Here is a 19,963-nt window from a genome sequence, read left to right on the forward strand (position 1 = left end):
GCTATGAAACTCTTAAATGTTTGTGTGAGTAAACCTATTTCCTTTGGCCAAACAACTTCCTGCTGCAAGAGAGTGTTGCAGTGCGTATGAATTCTGGTCTCAGAACAGGCGTTGGTGGACAATTGTCGGAAATAACCTGAAGTGAACAGGCAAAACTGATCCCATTACAGCAGCTAGTAGTGAACGTACTGAAAGCGGAAAGGAAAACAGAGAAATGAATTACAGAGAATTTCACCTGAATCGCAAGTAAAAGAGAATCTAACACTTGACTAAAGAAGTAAATGACTGCTTTGTTTAACTAAAGAAGTAAATGACTGCTTTCTGCTTAACAAAAATTCTTTATTCAATTGCCTTCTTTAAAACCGAAAAATGTTTTAGTAGGAAATCACCAAGTATTTTCCTTTAACTGTATTTAAGAGACTATACCAATAACAACACTGATGGAAACATAAAAAAAAAAGCAAAAAAAAACTTGCACTGGGAGTGGGCAGAGAACGGTTTTACTTCCTTTGACTGGAAATCTTGCAGGCTTTCAGAAATCAAGCGAACACTGGACTGACAACAATGGTGTTATCATGCTTAATAACAGGTAAGATTTAAAATTAAATATCTTTTTTTTTTTTTTCATTTAAAATAAACTTCATATAATAAGTGCTATCATGCCATTTCAGTGTATCTGTTACAGGGAAAAAGGCTTGGTTACACAATTTTGTGTGCATTAAGCATATATTTTTAGTTAAACTTAGTCAGTTTTTTAGTTAAAACAGCTCAGTTATACTTAGAAGATTCCAATATATCCAAGTCTGTGATTTTGAGTAAATGGAAAAGTCCTGTTAGTGCCTGACCATTTATGTTTTAGAAAGACTTTCTGTAGTAAACACAGTGCAAGGCAGTAACTTGTTTCTACTCTGGCACAGGCAGTATATTTCTGATAAAGTGAACCAATGTACAGTATGGTCTTTATACATGCAGCCACAACCAAACCATATAAGCTCTACTCTTCAACACTGTGGAAACCCCAAAAACGTCAACATAACAGAAACCATTTTAAATGTCAAACATTACTGAACATTAAAAACACATCAAATAACACAATTTCAACATTTACTCTCTGAGAATGTTGAGAACTAACAATCCAACAATTCATTTCAGTTAATGCAACAAAATGTAGTCCCAACACAAATGGATTAAGTAATCATACATTTTACATTGAGTGGATTGAACACAATGCAATTAAGTTAGAACAAAATATATAGCAATTGTGTTGCTTCATGATTATCTTTTCTTTCTGCCAGTTCTCATCATTCTCCCCCTAAACCATTTGGAAGCAGTACAATTGAAAGAAGTTAACCTTGGAGACACAGTGGTGTTAGAGTGTAACTTCTCTTTCTACAATGACATCCACTGGCTGAAGATGAGTGAGGGGCGGCCAATGGCTCTGATGGTCACAAGTCCAAAACATAATGGAGAACTGTCTGTTGTCTGGAACTATAATGAAAGTCATTTTGAGGGTTTTAAGGAGGAGCAAATGACTGGACTAAGAATTTCCCAAATCTCCACTAGCGACCTTTCCACATACCACTGTGCAAAATTTTATAAAAAACACTTGGAATTTGACAAAGGAGTGCAACTATACAGTAAGTGAGGGCATTGGATTTCTTGAGATATATGTGAGCATTATAATTATGTGTTTTTTTCCTGCTCACCTTTTATATGTTGTTTTTAGCAAACCAACAAAGCAAAGAAAAACCCTTTGATCGTGTAAAAGGTAAGAGTAAAAGTGCTGCTTTTCTATATATTTGGAAACACTCACTTGTAGTCCTTTTACTGATATATGTTTTTGAAATAAATATATATAGCATAACATTTTGTGAGCAAAATTCTTTCCCAACCCTCAAGATAAGCTTTTGTTTATTACTTATTCACTTTATTTCCTAAAAAACAGATTTGTCAGGAGGTCTTAATGGACTCTCTCTGCATTACCAAGTATTTGCAGCAGTGTTGTGTGTTGGCCTACTGGGAATGTTACTGGCGGTTTCTGTGGTGCATATGAAGACCAGAACAAACAAAAACAATCCACAACATTGAAAAATAATTCCAAAGCCGTTTAACCCCTCCCCCATGTGTCACAGGTTTTTTTTTATTCTTTTTATTATTTGTTTACTTGGTAAATATCATTTCATGCGAGTACAAATCAATTTACTCAGTAGATTTAGTTTCTTTCAAAAAATCCATGTTGTAATCTTGTAGAATTATCTTTGTCTTCTTTCACTTGTGATCTTACTGTCCAGGGTGGCCTCAGTTCTTAATAAATCAACAACAAAAAAAGGATGTAAGATATTTGGTCTTTATGTCTTCCTTATAACAGTATCATGCATGTGGTGTTTTAAGTAATTTAATTGAATGATAGCTTAGTCAATGTAAGGACCATATTCTTTTAGTTCAGTGCTTATCAACCTTTTTCTTTTTCAGCTGATACTAGTAGGCTCTCAATTCATTCTTCACAAAAGTGGTTTATTCAGTGTAGGAAAGCCTCTCCATAAACCCATAAAAAAGGCCTCAAGTGGCTTTGAATTAAAGGGATAGTTCACCCAAAATGTTTAATTAGCCTATGATTTACTCACCTTCAAGCCAAGGTGTACATGACTTTCTTTCAGATGAATACAATCGGAGTTATATAAAAAAATCCTGGCTCTTCCAAGTTTTATAATGGCAGTGAATGGCTGTTTCTGTTTTTTGAAGTCCATAAAAGTGCATCTATCCATGATAAAAGTGCTCCAAACGACTCCGGGGGTTAAATAAAGGCCCTCTGAAGCGATTCGTGTAGGAAAAATAGTCATATTTAAAACTTCATCAACTAAAATAACTAGCTTCAACGCATCGATTTAAGGTGGATAAGTAACCCTTGACCTTGACACAAAATGCATTGATGAACACGGAAGTGCAGAGGATAGAGCAAAACAAAACACCAGTCACGAATTAGAAGTCTAAAACGAGAATTTTTAAGAGAAATATCAGAAATATTTTTGGGTGAACTAACCCTTTAACTTCAGCGTAGGGTGCTTCTCAATCGAAAGGCTGCAAATCTCGGCTACCTGCAATCATCCACAATCCTTTGCAAACATTCAAATTCACAAAAAAGCATTAGCAGTAAATGAATCGGCACTGAGCTTGTCCAATTTCACTACATAATTCAAGAAAAATAAAATAAAAGAGATTTTGTAGATAAAGGCATAATGTTTTTTGTTTTGTTGTAAATGAATAATAAACATAATGCTAAACTATACATAATTTAAACCACTGGGTGGCCACAGATGGCTGTCATTACTGCATTAATAGAAAGACAGTTAACAAAGATTTTTAATATAAAGTATTTTTTTAAATCATAATATTAATAATAATTTAATTTCGCAACGTCTGAGGCAGAATCTAACCCAAGACTAACCTCAGTGTACACTGCAGAGTTAGCTTCAATACAAATAGCACTTGGGTGGGTTGAGTTAGTGATGCCAGATAAGGTTTTAATTTGCTCAGATTCAGTGGCATCACTCTCAAGCCTCCAAACTTTCCAATTATATCGAAGAGATAAAAAAATTAAATAAAAGGTTATTTTACATAGTAAGGCGTATGAGAGTTTCAGTACAATTTCTGGGCACACAAGGACATGAAAAAGCAGACAAAATAGTGTAGGAAGCACTTAAACTGGATAACAACTGAACAGTCAATTTAAGCAGGGTATAGAAGGAAAGTGTCAGATTCAAGAAGCACTGGGGAACATGTCAGAAAGTCATACTTTCCATAAAATACAAAGTATTTACAACATTTCATATAATGGGCATATGTTTCCATTTCCTGACATATAACCTTCATAGTCATAGACCTGTGTGTCTAATATATGTCAGGAAATGGAAACTGTAGATGATTAAATACCAGACATGAACAGGAAATAATTAAAGGGGATATCTAATGCTATGCATTCTAACTTATTTACACTGTTAAAGAGTAGGATTCTCTTGCGAAACATGGCCAAAGTTTTAAAAAACGAGCTAGACCTAGACGTATGTAGTGTAGTAAGTATTTCTGTACCAAATACACAGATTCGTATAAGTTGTGGAAAGTTTTTTTTGCCCATAGACTGGTATGGCCCTGTATGACGTCATAAAGGACGGAAGTCCTTGTATGGGCACTTCTCCTGGAAGAGCGCGTGCACACATTAACGAGCGAGCAACGCCCATAAACGTGCTTCGTTCCCTTCGGTAGCGCTGCCGCTGTCTTTTTGTTTTTAGACCACGAAAGTTTTCACCAAAAAAGTGTGTTTTTGGTTCTGAGGGAAAGATAACCTTGTTAAACTTCCCAAAGAACCCATGGGTTATGGGAACAGTGGATGCTGGTCGTTTTTTCCTGGGCAGGAACGGGAGTTGTGCAAGTGTGTGTTCGTTTGTTTCCGGCATTTTGATGATAAAATATTTGGTACGGTTATCCGGACCACATGTGATGACCTACCCCAACCCCGCCCCTAAACCTACCCGTCACTGGGGTTACGACCGACCAAGAGCGGTTGTGGTCACGTGTGGTCCGGATAACCGTATAGTACCAAATATTTTATAAACATGTCTCAGTTCTACGCTGGATTTACAGATTGTTTGAAACTGAAAGATGGAGCGGTTCCAGTGCTAAAATATTCCGGTCGTGAGTCGGAATAGCAGGCGTTAAGTGACATAAATGTCTGTTTTCTTTTGTTGGCAATCGGCGTGTAAGAACATAATGTAAACAACACGAACGTATAGTGAACATAGACTGTAAAAAATAATTATCCAGGGATAATGTGATAATGTATTGCGCGTAACTCTTTAGCTCCGCCCACGGCACGCCTTCAAGAGCTCGGCTGTTTTTGGAAAGAATCGGTAACGTTACAGCGGTTCTGTCTTTTATAAATCTGATAGCTAACTTTGGAGATATGAATGATCCAATACTAGGCTACTCTATATGTACTAAAGATTAACATGAGATTGGCAGTAACTGTGTGTTATGTGCCCTTTAAACTTATAAGAAAATTAAATAGGAGAGCAGAATTCACAGCAGTATTTTAAGTTTAGGACCAGAAACTTGTAGAATAACATGGGCAATAATGAGGTTCCTGAAAAAAAAAAAAAAAAAACAGGACACAGAATGTGTCATATGATGTATATTGAAACAGAATAAAGTAAATCATCCTGGTATTCAATCTTTGCCATAGGCTTACTCCAGCACAGCAGGTGGCAGCGCACCTTCTCAGTTCGTATAGGGGTAACGTTAACTTACCTTTTCAGAAGAAGATAGTTTTTGTTGTTTACTAACTTATCCGTGTGAGTTACATTTTTGATTAGTGGATATTTGTTAAACAAAACGTTTTATTTAGAAAAAAGGTTAAGAAAGTAACTTAAAATCGCTATATTAAAGATCCTGGGGTTTGTTTTAACGATTGTTTACTTTCACTTTGAGCATTTCACGCAATTAAATGCCCACTTCTGATCGATTAGGGTTAGGCACTGTGATTACTTTTTACATTCAGTGGAATAGAGCCTATAAAATTCGGAGAAAGATCTTGAAACCGGACAGGTGTGTAAAGTCTATATATGGAGTTGCTATTGTTTGAGCATTTTCAAGCTTGTATTTGTCACCTAAACATATTCTGCATAAACTAGTTGTTTTAACCACTAATAGGCCTTTTGAATACTTACGTTTAACTGGTGCCTTAAAAATAAAAAAAGCAATTAAAGTTAAAGCAAAAAAAGTTAATCAAAGCAACAACTTTATTTTGGCTAATTTTTATATTTATAATTGATATATTTTATGTTATAATTTATAACTATTTATTAATAATATATTTATGTATTAGTTATTAAGGTAGTTAAATTGTATTAATATTTGCTTTCAGTTATCTTTAATCTCTCTGTTTTAATCATCAACAAATGATGTTGAAACTGTTTAAGACAAATGATTGACTGGAAGTGCTTCTCTCAGTCTATCACCCTTTTCTGTGGTGAAACAAATTGCATTACTTTGTCTAAATTAAGTCTTATTCTTGCTTTCCCTCGTAAATGCTCCAGTTTAAGAGTCAAACTATGATGCCATTTTGTCAAGTACCAGCCAGGAACCCATCAGGGATCCACAGTTATTGTCTTCTATTACTCTTTGGTAAGATGCCAATTTCTATTCTTTTGTGAAATAATCTCTTGTTGATAACTTTTTAAATAAGCAATGTGGTCTGTCCACACATTTAGCTGCTTATTGAGCTCTGTTCAACTTTGTTGCATTGCATCATCAATGCTTACTATCGCTAATCACTGTCATTGCAAAAGCCAAAAACTAGCCTTTTTGTTTGTTTGTTCATTTTTTATAATGAAACATGTCAATCTAAAATAAATTTTTAATTCTGTCTTCCCTGCTAGCTAAAGCTGCCTGTCTGAGTGGAAAAGTCCCTGATGCGGTGAAAGTTAGGGATACTGCGATTATCCCTTGTAACGAGACATGTAATGGCAATCTCTTATGGGAATTACAAACTAAAAATGAAAAGTTGGATGTCTTGAAATGTGTGCAAGGGACTTGCACAGAAGGAGATAGCTTTGAGAACAGAGTAAGCATCTCTGAAAAGTTCAAGGCTGGAGACCTGTCTCTAAAACTGTATCCTGTTGTGTACAACGATGAAGGCTGGTACAAGGTCTTGTGTGATTCAAAGTTTCTTTGTCGATTTCACTTGGAAGTTTTTGGTAAGTTCTGTCTTCATTAGTTAAGCATGATATAAGATCATTTATTTAATTGGAAAGTTTACCATCCTAGTTTGCTTGCCACTGTTCGATGTGATATCATGCTTTGTTTTGTGTCTTTTCATTGTTTAGTCCCCAATACTGTGAATGCCACAATCAGAAGCAACGTCACACTACCCTGCTACGCACGTACAGAGAAACGGATCGCTGACGATGCTGTGAACGTCTATTGGAAAAAAGATGACGAAATTGTGTTACAAGTTCAAAAAGGAATTACAAATCATGGTTCAAGTTTTACAGGCAGGGCATCAGTTTCACTACCTCATTATAAGGACGGAGATCTATCGCTCACCATATTCGGGGTCACCACGGTAGATAAGGGATTATATCGGTGCTATCACAATACAGAAGAGGAACATGGGCATCCTGGTGCTGTCACTCTTAATGTTATAGGTTGTTGAATGTTACTTTTTCTTTTTTTTTGTGTTTCTTTTTCTACAGAAAAAGAAAGGCTTATTTTACTAAAATGTGCAATTTTTTTCTTCAGCTCATCAAAAGTTCTGTGCAAAGAAGTTTGGCGACAATCTCACTCTTGACCTCTTCGGCTCAGACCCTGTGACGGTAACTTTCACTGGTTCAGCTGAGACCCTGGTTTGCAGTGTGAGGGGAAACAATGCTGCGTGTTCACCTGAATACGCTAACAGAGTATCTGTCGTGAATTACTCCCTCGTGCTGGGCATGTTGACATCTTCTGATAGAGGGACGTTTACTGTGAAAGACAAAATGGGGGAAGTCATTAGTATCAACACTGTCACTGTGGAGGGTAAGTTTTATCATAACATTTTTTTATCTGATTTTCAATGAAAAATTTGCTAAGCTTTTGCATTCTCTTTTCTGTCGTCCACAGGTGTGACCCAGAGACATTACTACGTAGCTCTGTCTGTACTGATTGCTTTTGTTCTCAGTGGCATTTGTCTGTTCTTTCGGTGTCGTAGAAAGTCACAAGCAAATGCAGATGAGTCTACTGGGGATACAGAACCACTCGGAGAGCCTGCATGCATTGGATTGTCACAAGAAGAAACTAGCCCAAATATTCCAGAGGAGTCTGACGTTTATGCACACACACCTGTAGAGGAGACCATGCCTGTGATGGTGACCTCTGAGAAGCAGGACAACACTGAAGAGGAGGAATCTAGATGAACTCTGGAATAAGACTAGGAGAAACAATGTAGGATACTTTAAGGAAAAAAGTATATACTGTATGCTATGAGAAATATGGCATTATTTTTAGGGTACTCATTAAGGTAATTGCATAACTGTGCCATTAGTGGTGTAACGATACCCTCATGTCCTGATTCGATACATATCACAATGCTGAACTCACGATACGATATTATTGCGATACTCCAAGACATATGACGAAAGGTTAACAAAAAATGTACTGTTGATGCTAAAATGCTAACTTTGATATTACATTGTGGGTTTAAATGAATAGGCTTGGACTTGGTGCTTGTAACTCGAGGACAATGGTGACACCAGAATAAAAAAAATATTTTTATAGAAGCTGAAAATACAGAATTATTTTAGACGAATATGCTTGCACTCTGTCACTGACTAGATATATTTAAAATAGATGTAGGCAACTTTTTACTGGTAACATAAGACATTTGGCATTATCAGGACCCACAAATATTCCCCCATTGCATTATTATACATTATAATCAACATTATATATAGCAGTTTAGTGTAGTACAGACACTAAAACTCTGAAAACTTGAATTTTTTTCTCACACAGTAATTTTCTATTTTATTTTGGGTAAACTGTCCACGATACGTATTGTTGCATTTTTATATTGTGATATATTGTGGCACGATATATTTTTACACCCCTATGTGCCATTGAACAATATGTGAAACACAAAGAGAAAGGAGTTGTTTTTTTAAGCTCAGGAATGCCTAATTCTAGGAAAACATTAACTGCCATTTCTTTGTGTAAAACATTTTTAAAGGTAAATGTTACTAGAAACCATGCAAACAGGAAAGGGCACGTGGTTTTTAGGAGCTTCCAGTTAGCCACAGAATGTACTCAAGAGTCTTTTCCTGATAAGCTTATGTGGCTGACAGACATCTGAAGTCGTTAGGGTTGAGTAAGACATGTTGGAACTGCACAACTATTATTCTTGCCATAATGGAACCAACTTCCAGATGTCAGATGTGCCCTCACTGCATTACTTTGCACTTGTTCTTGTTGCGCTTTGATACATTGCACTTTTGCTAATATTCTAAAGCTTTCGTTTTTTTTTATTTATTTTTTTTATTTACTATTTAAGTTACTGTAATAGTTTTAGTTGAATGTCTTTCTTATTAGTTAACCTTTGTGTTCCCATTTCACATTAAATGACTGTGATCATGACAAAACAAATTCAAATGTTATGTTTACAGAAGATGAACATGTATTCAACTTTTGAAACTTTTTTGTTGTCTACTGTGCACAGTGTTAATGATGTTTGTTTCTCTACAATTTGAGAAGATAAAATGATTGAACAATCTTTTTCAGTTATGATCTCTTTTTCTCTTAAGTCACTTAAGTCTCAACAAACATACACAAGCTTAAAAATGTGTACGTGTTCATGTAGAATATAAAAATTCACAATAAAGGTATATGACCTGCCTACTCATTTATTTTTTATTACTACTGTTTCCCACATTTTAAAATGATAATAAAGTTATAAAAAATTAAACCCAGTATAGGTGTTTTGTCATGATAAAAAAAAATGGAAATAAAACGATTTTAGATTCTGCGAAATAATAAAAAATGAGATATGATCATGCCATAAATTATCTAATTCACTAATGTAATTAACCTATAGATTACAGCTACTTATGGATTTACAGCACTTATACATAAGTGAAAATCCCCAGCTAAAACCAAGTTTTTTTCTTCCAGTATTTATAAATACTGTATGTAAGTAGACATTGTTTTAAACCATCAGGTCACAATTACAGGTTTTCAGTTAGGGCTGCTTTTGTGGTCTCATGATCTATAGGGCTGGCATTTGTTGACTACATGACAATGCGAATGATCTAAGACCTAAGACATTCAGCCCAGGAGCAATGAGATTATAACACAAACGGTGTTTTCATATAGGACGAGAGAAAAACTACAGCTGAGACCACATTTTTGTTTTCATCTGTCTGTGCAGGTTACAGTCAATGTGACGTCATGTGACGTATGCATTGATGTACATCTGTGTACGTTTAGTCCAAAATCCTTAAAAACTCAAATGACCACAAATTCTTCCAGAATCCTGGTGGTGAACTTAAAAATATATGAATAACAAAACCATAACTAATCCTTCCCAATACTCCACTGATAAACACAGCTGGATTAGTGTTGAACCCTTATTGGTTGAACTAGACCATCCAGCTCAATAAAAGACTGGAGATCTTCTGTACTGTACATGACAGAGCAAATCACTGCTGGAGTGACATACAGGTGGGTGCCAGCAACATTTTTGCTATTAAAAGATGATTTGAATATCAAATTGTGTCATTTTAAAATTTGCTGTTTGATGATATTTTTCAGATTGCAAGATGAAGAACTTTGTTGTCATCTTTATGGTACTGGCCATAATGGCTGATGTGAGTACATTGATTCACTCTAATCCATTTTATCATGTTATATTCTTTTGGTCATTCATGACATGTTTTAATCACTCCGATACTTTCTTTTCTTTTAGATCACCTCAGCCAAGGTAAGATCATTCATATCATCAGGATCATCTTGTGTTAAGTTTGCTAATATTGACGCTTTAAGCTGCACTTATTTTTAGAAGCTGCGTCTGATCAACGGTCTGAATGGTGGTCTGGTTACTGGTGTGAATGGAGTTAACCCTCAACTGGTGGGTGGTCTGAATCCACCCATGTTTTCTGGTGGTGCTGCTGTTATAGGACAGCCTCCGTTTACACAAGTAGGAACTGATGATTTACCACTTAAGTGCGTTATATCCCACTGGGATAATGTTCTACGCAGGTGATTAAACTCTTTCGTGTCTGACAGTTTCTGCCTGGAGCCGCTCTTTCTCCATATGTGCTTCAGCAGCCACCTGTGGCCGCAGTTCCCTACGCTCCACCCAACATGGGACCTCAGTTGGCTTATCCTTTCGCTCCCTCTAACGGGGTATTCATGTGCATTCACGTTTATGTGTAACAATATACATCTTTATCCAATCTAATCTGAACCATGTTCTGATAAACAGGGGCTGCCGTATTACATTGGTGGGCCCCAGAATCAACCAGGGTTATTCCCTCCTCAGCAGCAAGTTGCGGTAAACAAATCTTCTAGTTGCTGGTACTATGCTAATGCTAAAAATTCAAAGCATGGACTACAAATTATGTTTCTGGAACTTTAGGCTGGACAAGGCCCTATCGGAAACAATCAAGCTGCAGGCCTAATACCACCAGGCTCACTGACTAGATTTAAGGTAAGTTTTATCATGCAATTTCATAGCATCAACCCTCCGTCAATCATCAAGTATTTCTACAGATTTTAATCCTGAGAAGGAATGATTGCTTTTTTGTTATTTTTTAATTTTTTATAAAACATACAGGAGAAAATAAATCTTCTTTCTCAAAACCCTTGTTTTTTCAGGCACTGGTGGTCAATTTTGTGATTTTAATTGTTTGTTTTATTACACTTTATCTGTTTGTATCTGCTGATTTCAATTACAGTACATATCTTTAAAGGCTGTTTTCCTTTCTCATGCACGATAAGCTAGAAATCTCTTCAGGAGCACTTACACCAAATTTTATTCCTATAATATATTCTGAAGGTATTTTATAGTTTATACATAATTTACCTGATATATATTCAACATTTTACTCCTAAAAACATGGTTATTTTTTTATTTTTTATTATTTGTATTTGTTGACAGTAGTTTCTGATTTACGGAGTGATAAAAAGCGATATCCAAAATATCCAAATCTTTATCTTTAATATAGCAAAATGAAACATGAATTTTGAATCTGGCTTTTTCCAATATTCAGATTTCTGTGCTGTGCATTTATGCAAATGAGTGCATATTTATTTAGATAATGGCTCATTTGCATATTTGAACAACATTTCAATAGATCTTTTTTTTTATTTTTTCAAGTCAAATCATTTCTGTTCTTTAAGTTCTTGGTACAAAGTGTACCTGTAATTTCATTGTTTAGCAGTGTTTTTGCAGCATTCAAAAGGCAGAGTTCTAACTGTTAAATCATTCTTCATTTTTCTCAGCGCTCCTTCCTCAGAAGGACCACAAGACCACCTGTCTCAATCACCCAGGTATGTAGAAAAATCTGAAATCTAATGGGTGCTACATTCTAATATAATTCTGACTTTGTCATCTGCATACAGATCCCAGCTCAGGTCAGCCCAACTGTGTCTGGAAATTTGAGTGAAAGACGTGTTTGAATCGCTGAGGTGTGTTTAACATGCTTTGTTAGACATATATTTTAATGCACATTAATCATTACCTTTGCTGAGATGCTGTTTGTTTCTTTTCACAGATACTTTCAAGATATCTCTTCTTTTTCTCTTCACAATATTACATAATCATTGCTGATAAGTAAAATGTATTCCTTATGCACTTTCTAATTGTCTAACCCTTTGCTTTTTACTGACAAATTATCAGCATGTGTAATAAATGTTTATACCGAATACTAAATAAAAGTCACTATGTTGCAACTGTGAATATTTTCTCTTTCGATTTTACACTCTATTGTGTTATATTGCCATCTACTGTTTTCCTGAAGTCATTGTGAACATTTTTAAAGGGAAAAAATAACATCATAAGGTTAATACTATCATAATTATTATGATCACCATCATCACTGTTTAAAAAAAAGATTAAATCCAATTGTCTTTGTTTTTGCATTCTCAGTCACTAAATTGTCTCAGTCCCTCACAATGCAATTCTTTTGTCAGTCTCTGACGAAACTCATTTCTGATGTGGGCACTGACTAGACTAAAGAAAACCATAACAACTATTATGGTTCAGACTAAAAGCATGCCGAAACTGGTTGTTTCAGAAAAGATTTTATTACCATAAAATAGCATCAGGACTGAAAAAGACGCAACTCTTCAAATGTTATACAGGCATAATAAAGACAGTAAACTGCTTAGATTTGATAATACATTTTGGGGTCAGTGAGATTTTTTTTTGCGTTTTTATTTATGCAACAATCAACAACTTACAGTACACAAATCACATATATATTCCACACAACTGATAACACTACACATGTACAAACAGAGAGAAAAAAACATGATTCGTCGTAAACAATACACAAAGGGGTCAGTGAGATTTTGTTTTGAATGGTTTTTATGCTTTGATTTTGCATGGATGCATGAAATTGATAAAAAAAATAAAAAAAAAATAAAAATTCACAAATTAAGTGGCACAACTGTTTTCAGCATTAATAATAAGAACTTATGCAGTGTTGGGTGTAAATAAGCACACTGAAAAAATAAAAAGGTACAAAAGCTGTCACTGGGACGGTAACCTTTAAAAGGTACTAATCTTTTGGCACCGGTACCTTTGAGGTACTTATATGCACACTTTAGGTACAGAGGTGTACTTTTTGAAAGGGTACCGCCCCAGTGACAGCTTTTTGTACCTTTTTTTTCTGAAAGTGTAACGCAAGTTACTTTGTTTTTCCATTTATTGACTGACAGCTCTCCTGTCCCCATGTTGGGAGAAATCGTGAGTAGGGTGCAGAGGCGTTGTGTCTGCTGGGTGAACGTGATTTCACCAAGTACCACATGTTCCTGGATCAACATCTTTGTTGATCCTGGAACAACTTTCCAATCAATCAATTAGATCTGAGGGACAAGTTTACAGTTTATGTCAAGATTAGGCTTAGAACCAGGGTGAGGTGCTTCAACATCAGTGTTATTCACCTATCATTTCCCTCTGATTTTAGGGATAAGTTATGGGTAGGGTTAGGTTTAGGGGTAGGGATAGGGTAAGGACAGAATTTTGGGACAGGAATGTTATTCCATGATCAACAAAATATGTTGATCCAGGAACATGTCTTGGCAAAATCACGGTGACTGTGTGGAAACCAGAGCCATAGAGAGAAAGAGTTGCGACACTCTTTGATGTCGCCGCCATGGCTGTCACGTGGTTCATGTAAGCCCCAATAGTTCCAAAACATACGCTGGCTGTCATGTTCTTCTATGGGACAGACAGCAGCGATTGCATTATTGAACGGTAAATATAAAATAAAACACACCCCAAGTACTTTTTCAGCTGTTATTGCATTTTGTTAATGTCAGTTTTGCATTTGGAGACAAGTTTTAGGCTATATTTTTGGAGGGAAAAGCTTAGTGTTCATGTTCGCATGGGTAGTAGCACTGGCTTTAGCGGCTCTAACTTAACTTTTCCATATCATTCATCTGATGATGGACGTCTCATGATATTTATTTTAGCACAACTGGGCTGTATTAGGCTATTGATTCCCGTGATTTTGCTTATAAATGTTGATCCAGTCATTAGCCTACCTTCGTGATCACGCAAAGAGGTCTGCGGTGGCGGTCCGTTCAGAGTTCGCTTAAGCTAGCTCACTTCTTCTGATGAAAGTGGCCACCCCAGGACCACAACGTGAAACATTATCATGTTAAGACTAAGAATATTATTTTAATATTAAGCCATACACATTATCAAAACTATAACAGATTAAAAACGAATTTAAGCATTGCTGATACAAATGAAGGTTTTCAAATAAACTATTTTTATTAAACAATGACAGACAACAAAAATGTGTGCTTGTGTGAACAAGAAAAGCAAAAATCAGGGGCAGGTGATCCATGAAACAGACAGGACTGGTGATGGCCATAACAATCCTAGAGGTCCAGCATTGTTCTCACAAGCCACCTCACTCAAGACAATAAAACATAATGAAAAGTTAGTATATCCCAAAAAATTAAATTAAATAAAAGTTGCTATAAAGGTGGCAGCGATTCATTACCGAACTCTTAACTGACGAAGTCGCGCTAGCTAACTAGCTATGTTAGCAGGCAGTGCTTGAAAATTGGTTGAAACAACTAACATAAAATATAAATAATTACGCTGTGCATGTACAAATGAAGACCAGTATAAGCATCGCAAAGGGCCTCTGATACAAAATAGACAGTTGACAATTCAAAAGAGGTCGATATTTCAACAACTTAACTCTGGAACAACTCGACGCGCAGCAATGTAAGTGAATGGGGTCCAACGCCAAAATGACAGTGTTTGGAACTATTCCGCTCTTCATATCCCGGAAGTAGGCGGTTAAAAGCGCCGCCATTATTTACAACGGAGGTCTATGGGAGTGTCGCAACTCTTTCTCTCTATGGCTCTGGCTGTAACCATAGGTGGAAACATGATGGTTATTGTAGTTTTAGAATAAATGTGAACAGGCATTTACTCATCTTACTTGCACAAAACAGATTCAGTATTCCTCAAAATGAATAAAAACAGTGAAATGCAAACTAAGAATATTACACAAACCTACAATAATTAAATATATTAAATTACACAAATATATAATCTCACTTTATTAATCAATATCTTTGCTGCTGACCTTTGATGATACAATTCAACCATGACAATAAGCAAAATGACTTTAGATAAACATCACATTTTGTGTTTTGTAAAAAAAAAAAATAAATAAACATTTGTGTTTTGTTTGTGTGAGCTGCGCCCTCTACTGTCCAGGCGTGAATTTGCATTTTCTTCAGCCCCAAAGCTTTTTCATTTCACTTTTGGTGTGAAAAGGCCTTTACATTTGCCAAAAATAGAACTTTTTTTTTGTTATAAAAAACAAACAAAAAGCAAGCACAGCCCAGGTGAGAAAAAGTAACGCAAAAGTAACGTGACGCATTACTTTCCATAAAAAGTAATTAAGTAGCGTTATTTTTTAATGAGTATCTATTATATTTCAATATTGTAGCGCAATTTTAAAAGTAACTTTCCTCAACACTGAATTTATATATGTAGGCTATGTATGTATGTATGTAGGCCTATGTATTAATCCATTTCTGCATATTAGAATGATGTCTGAATGATCATGTGACACTGAAGACTAGCGTAATGGCGGCTGACCATTCATCATTGCTATCACAAAAATGATTTACCTTCTAAAGTAGAAAATAGTTATTTAAAATTGTAATATGAATGTTGCTGATTTACTGTATTTGTTGATCAAATAAATACAGCCTTGGTGAGCATGAGACTTTCAAAAACATAATCGACCCCAAACTTTTGAACGATAGTGTACATTCACAGATGTCTACCCCAGCTTTCTTATTTCATTACTCATTTAAATAGGCAAATTGTGCTTGATTACATTATCATATCTTTCAGAAGAATCTTACAGACAGTAGTGTGTGTGTGTGTGTGTGTGTGTGTGTGTGTGTAAAAAAAGACTGTGAAATAGAGTTACATACTTAAAAACATAGTGACTAGACATCTGGTGACTAAATTCTAAAATAGAATGTAGTCTAAAATAGATACTAAATAAATAAATAGTGTTTTGAGATATTTGTTGATTGTTTTGTAATGCCATCTACTGGACACTTAAGGTTGCTGCGCATTTTAGAAAGGAGAACGGTCACTACAGTTGCAAAAACTATTTCTTCTGTCTGGAATACTCAGCCCCTAAAACATGTAATTATGGAGTGGTCGAGTGGAGATGAGCACACTAATTGCTATAATTATTGTTTTGAAGAGAATGATTCAATCGGTTCGTTTTTTTCTTTCTCAGTCAGACAATAATTTGTCTCCTTACCTCACAGAGCAAACAGCTCTTCATTCTGCCTGCTTATTAGTCTGTGAATCTGACAGCACTCAGTCCTGATCTCAGGCATCTGTTTGATCTGTTAAGCATTAAACGTTTTTAATGACTTACTATAACATCATAATGATAGATTTCTTATTTCATGAAAACACACTTACTGTACTAACAGACATATTTACACCCAGACAATAAATTGATGAAAACAATTAGCAGTTTGCGTTTGACCACATTAGTGCTTGGCCATAATGATATATGCATATATGACGTGTTATGGACAAATTGAGAAACATGACACACTGCATGTGTCACAAATACAGCAACCTGATATTATAAGAGGGCAAGAACCACTTTAAAAGCAAACGGGGAAAAGACGATACTAGTTTGCACTTCTGCTCTGCCATGAATGTACTTTTATTTTCTCTAATATTGTGTATTTATTGACTGTATTATTAGAAGTATGTAAGATTTTATTTCCATCTCTGTTTCCGTCTGTATTTGTTCATTGTCGTTGATTTTTCATCCACAGCTTACCAAGATGAAGTTTCAGGCCATCTTTTCCCTGGCTGGTCTTCTCAGCATTTGCACTTGTGCCCCTGTAAGTGTACATTTATAAATAATAAAATAAGCAAATTAATGGTTTCAGTTTGAACCTAAAGTAACAAAACGGTTTGTATTTCACAGATCTACCAGCCACAATTTGGAATAATTGCAAGTAACAGTAATGAGGTATGTATCTTATATATATTTTTTTGTCATAAATTATATATTTAAACAGTTTACATGTTAAATTACACTATAAGTTAAGAATCTCTTCTGCTCACCAAGACTGCATTTATTTGATCAAAACACACATTAAAAACAGTAAGATTGTAAAATATTGTTGCAGTGTAAAATAACTCTTTTCTATTTTTAATATATTTTAAAATGTAATGTATTCCTAAGATGGCAAGTTTCGATCCTTCGGAAATCATTCTAATATGCTGAATTGGTGCTCAAAAAACCGTTTGTTTATTTATTTTATTATTTTTTATTATTATTATTATCAATGTTGAAAACAGTTGTGGCTGCTTAATATTTTTAGAATTTTTTTGACTTATTTGAAATAGAAATCTTTTGTAACATCATAAAAGTCTTTACTGTCAACTTAATTTAATGAATACTTGCTGAATAAAAGTATACATTTCTGTCAAAAAAAAAAAAAAAAAAAAAACCTGACTGATCCCAAACTTTTGAACAAGAGTGTATATTTGTTGGTTACACTTTATTTTAAGGTGACGTTGTTACAGTGTAAATGCCCATATAAGTACTGCATAACATTATTTAACTAGGCTGCATATACTTACTATAGGGTTAAGGTTAGGGTAGGGTTTGATTTAGGGTTAGTTGCTTGTAATTAGGCATAATTAACTTTTATTATTACTATAGTAAGTATATGTAACATGTGTATGTCACCTAAAAATATTTTTTTATCTTTTTGTTTTTCGGTTATGCACGCTCACAATTGTTAATCATTGCTTCCTTGTAGGTTTTGCGTCTCAATGGACTCACTCTGGCAAGTTTGGGTTTGGGTCTGGGTCAAGCACAGGTAATTCAGCTTTCAGTCTAAGCAAAGTATTTTTAACTAGTAGATTTGTTTTTTGGGAAACACCTGTAAGTTTATTCTAAAATATGGCGCTCGTATTACAAGGAGCTCATTTGAATCTTAACGGAATCCTCTAGCTCTTTGCTTTCTTTCTCTTTAGGGTACTCCATTTTTCTCCCCCTACCTGATCCAGCAACAGCCCCCGCAGGTGCTGAACTTTAACCCTGGGTTGCAGGGACCCTTCTTTCCCCCTCAAATAAACCAGCTGAACCCAGCACAGATGCCCCCGTTGCAGCAGGAGCAGCCTATACCTGGCTTCGGCCCCAATAACGGCATACCAGCACAGAACCCTACTCCGGTACTGACGGACTTCAGAGGAACATCACACACACTAACTTTTACTGAACATAGATGTTGATTTAACTTGTTGATTTAACTTATTATCACTGATTTTTTTGGAGAGTAAGTCAAATTTTGTTTCTAGGGCTTTCCGTTCTTTCTGACGAATCTATATCCAATGAGAAACACTCCTGTAAGGTTGATACCCAACCAGAACGCTGGCCCAAATATTCAAGGCCAGGCTACGATGCAACCAGTGCAACCAATGCAACCGATGCAACCAATTCAACCAATACAGGTATTGTAAAGACTTAACATTTTCTCCTCCTTGTTGACTGATCATTTAAACAGAAGCTTACACTTTATTTGAAGGTGTCATTGTTGCAGTGTAATTATATATTTAAGAACTGAGTAATATTAAGCAACTACATGTACTTACTATAGGGTTAGGGTAGGATTAGGATTTGGTTGAGGGTTAGTTGCATGTAATGCATAATTTAGTGTTATTACTATGGTAAGTACATGTATGTAACAAGGCCACATATAAAATGAAGTGTTACCAAACAGAAAAGAAGAATGAATAAATAAAGTTAATAAAGAATAAAAGAAAAGTATATTTGCTTTACAAAGAAATCACAGAACTCTATCATTACTCTAATGTAACCTCAAGGGCCTTGTATTTTTATGTTTTCTTCTCAGACAGTCTTAAAGACAAATTTTCACATGTTTCAGAACAGGGTGAAGGCAGTAGACCCGAAGGTAACGTCTGCTCCTGATTACCGTGGTGATCGGCCCGGTCCTGGAACCGCAGAGGTAATGCAAGAGTAAACTTCTTTGGTTTACACGTGCTGTTATTAAAAACATGGCTGGGCAGAATAATGGCTGTAGAATATGTAGACACATTAGTTTGTTTATTAACCAATCCCGTCTCTGACAGGGGCATCCTGGCTTCCCACTGTTTGAGCCATAGGCTCAGAAGACTTCATTATTAAATAGGTATTAAAAAGTTTTCCAAAAAGTATATTATAATTCGATATCATACCAATTAATTTAACAGAATGTTAATTTCTTCTTTGGTTTTCCAGATATCCCACCATGGAGATCCCTCACAGGAGACATGTTTGTTCAATTTGGAAATATCCATATGTTACCAAATAAATAAATGATTCTCAGTTCATTTTGTAATGATTTTTTCCTGTTCAAAATACTCTGTTGTACTCCTGTTAAAACTCGGTACTTACATGTATTAGCAATCAAGAATAAGATAAGTGATGCACGTTGATAACTGTTTAAGTTGATAACAAAAACAGTCTTTGGTTACACTTTATTGTAAGGTGTCCTTGTTACAATTAACTACATGTACTTACTATAGGGTTAGGGTTAGGATTAGGTTGTGGTTTAGGTTAGTTGCATGTAATTAAGCACAATTTATAGTAATTACTATGTAACGTGTAAAAAAAAGCTTTGTAAA

The 19,963-nt window shown here is 35.3% G+C and overlaps 3 protein-coding genes and 1 long non-coding RNA gene across 10 annotated transcripts; all 4 read left to right on the forward strand.

The window, feature by feature from the left end:
• The first annotated feature begins 64 nt into the window (after window positions 1-64).
• On the forward strand, window positions 65-3,195 carry LOC311284911. Of its 2 annotated transcripts, none has more exons than XR_014626279.1 (5): window positions 65-277; window positions 418-589; window positions 1,296-1,637; window positions 1,727-1,768; window positions 1,946-3,195. It is a non-coding gene; the product is annotated as an uncharacterized lncRNA (long non-coding RNA). The 2 variants fall into 2 exon arrangements; XR_014626280.1 differs by having other exon boundaries at window positions 117-306.
• Window positions 3,196-5,297: 2,102 nt separating this feature from the next.
• Window positions 5,298-8,293, forward strand: LOC311284903 (uncharacterized protein). The gene is made up of 6 exons (XM_084400187.1): window positions 5,298-5,598; window positions 6,090-6,177; window positions 6,432-6,749; window positions 6,879-7,199; window positions 7,294-7,569; window positions 7,654-8,293. Exons 2-6 carry the CDS (start codon window positions 6,105-6,107, stop codon window positions 7,944-7,946), a joined length of 1,281 nt encoding a protein of 426 aa, XP_084256313.1. The 5' UTR covers window positions 5,298-5,598; window positions 6,090-6,104; the 3' UTR covers window positions 7,947-8,293.
• Window positions 8,294-10,340: 2,047 nt separating this feature from the next.
• scpp9 (secretory calcium-binding phosphoprotein 9) lies at window positions 10,341-12,333 on the forward strand (the record flags this gene model as incomplete). Its single annotated transcript, XM_084403040.1, has 9 exons — window positions 10,341-10,388; window positions 10,487-10,501; window positions 10,580-10,717; window positions 10,807-10,926; window positions 11,006-11,074; window positions 11,159-11,230; window positions 12,025-12,072; window positions 12,145-12,210; window positions 12,297-12,333. The coding sequence occupies 8 exons, from the start codon at window positions 10,341-10,343 to the stop codon at window positions 12,199-12,201; spliced, it is 567 nt and encodes a 188-aa protein (XP_084259166.1). The 3' UTR covers window positions 12,202-12,210; window positions 12,297-12,333.
• A 1,625-nt stretch (window positions 12,334-13,958) lies between these two features.
• Window positions 13,959-19,668, forward strand: odam (odontogenic, ameloblast associated). 6 transcript variants are annotated; one of them, XR_014626473.1, is made up of 9 exons: window positions 13,959-14,002; window positions 17,098-17,166; window positions 17,253-17,297; window positions 18,097-18,156; window positions 18,314-18,511; window positions 18,638-18,790; window positions 19,230-19,305; window positions 19,430-19,488; window positions 19,578-19,667. XR_014626473.1 is itself a non-coding variant. In XM_084402116.1 (9 exons), the coding sequence occupies exons 2-8, from the start codon at window positions 17,107-17,109 to the stop codon at window positions 19,460-19,462; spliced, it is 630 nt and encodes a 209-aa protein (XP_084258242.1). In that variant the 5' UTR covers window positions 13,959-14,002; window positions 17,098-17,106; the 3' UTR covers window positions 19,463-19,488; window positions 19,578-19,668. The 6 variants fall into 6 exon arrangements, 5 of the variants coding, with proteins under 5 accessions (XP_084258242.1, XP_084258240.1, XP_084258239.1 ...); XM_084402116.1 differs by having other exon boundaries at window positions 19,225-19,305; window positions 19,578-19,668; XM_084402114.1 differs by having other exon boundaries at window positions 19,192-19,305.
• The last annotated feature ends 295 nt before the right edge of the window (window positions 19,669-19,963 follow it).

The sequence above is a fragment of the Rutilus rutilus genome, assembly GCF_951802725.1.
Source record: "Rutilus rutilus genome assembly, chromosome: 2".
Taxonomy (NCBI): domain Eukaryota; kingdom Metazoa; phylum Chordata; class Actinopteri; order Cypriniformes; family Leuciscidae; genus Rutilus; species Rutilus rutilus.

What these genes read in the sequence shown, in the direction of transcription:
- LOC311284903 (XM_084400187.1), top strand. Translation starts at nt 6,105, where the DNA reads ATGATGCCATTTTGTCAAGTACCAGCCAGGAACCCATCAGGGATCCAC. An exon ending in TTGTCTTCTATTACTCTTTG is followed by an intron (nt 6,178 to 6,431) that starts GTAAGATGCCAA and finishes CTTCCCTGCTAG; the next exon opens with CTAAAGCTGCCTGTCTGAGT. An exon ending in TGTCACTCTTAATGTTATAG is followed by an intron (nt 7,200 to 7,293) that starts GTTGTTGAATGT and finishes TTTTTTCTTCAG; the next exon opens with CTCATCAAAAGTTCTGTGCA.
- odam (XM_084402113.1), top strand. An exon ending in GCATTTGCACTTGTGCCCCT is followed by an intron (nt 17,167 to 17,252) that starts GTAAGTGTACAT and finishes TGTATTTCACAG; the next exon opens with ATCTACCAGCCACAATTTGG. An exon ending in CAGCACAGAACCCTACTCCG is followed by an intron (nt 18,512 to 18,637) that starts GTACTGACGGAC and finishes TTTTGTTTCTAG; the next exon opens with GGCTTTCCGTTCTTTCTGAC.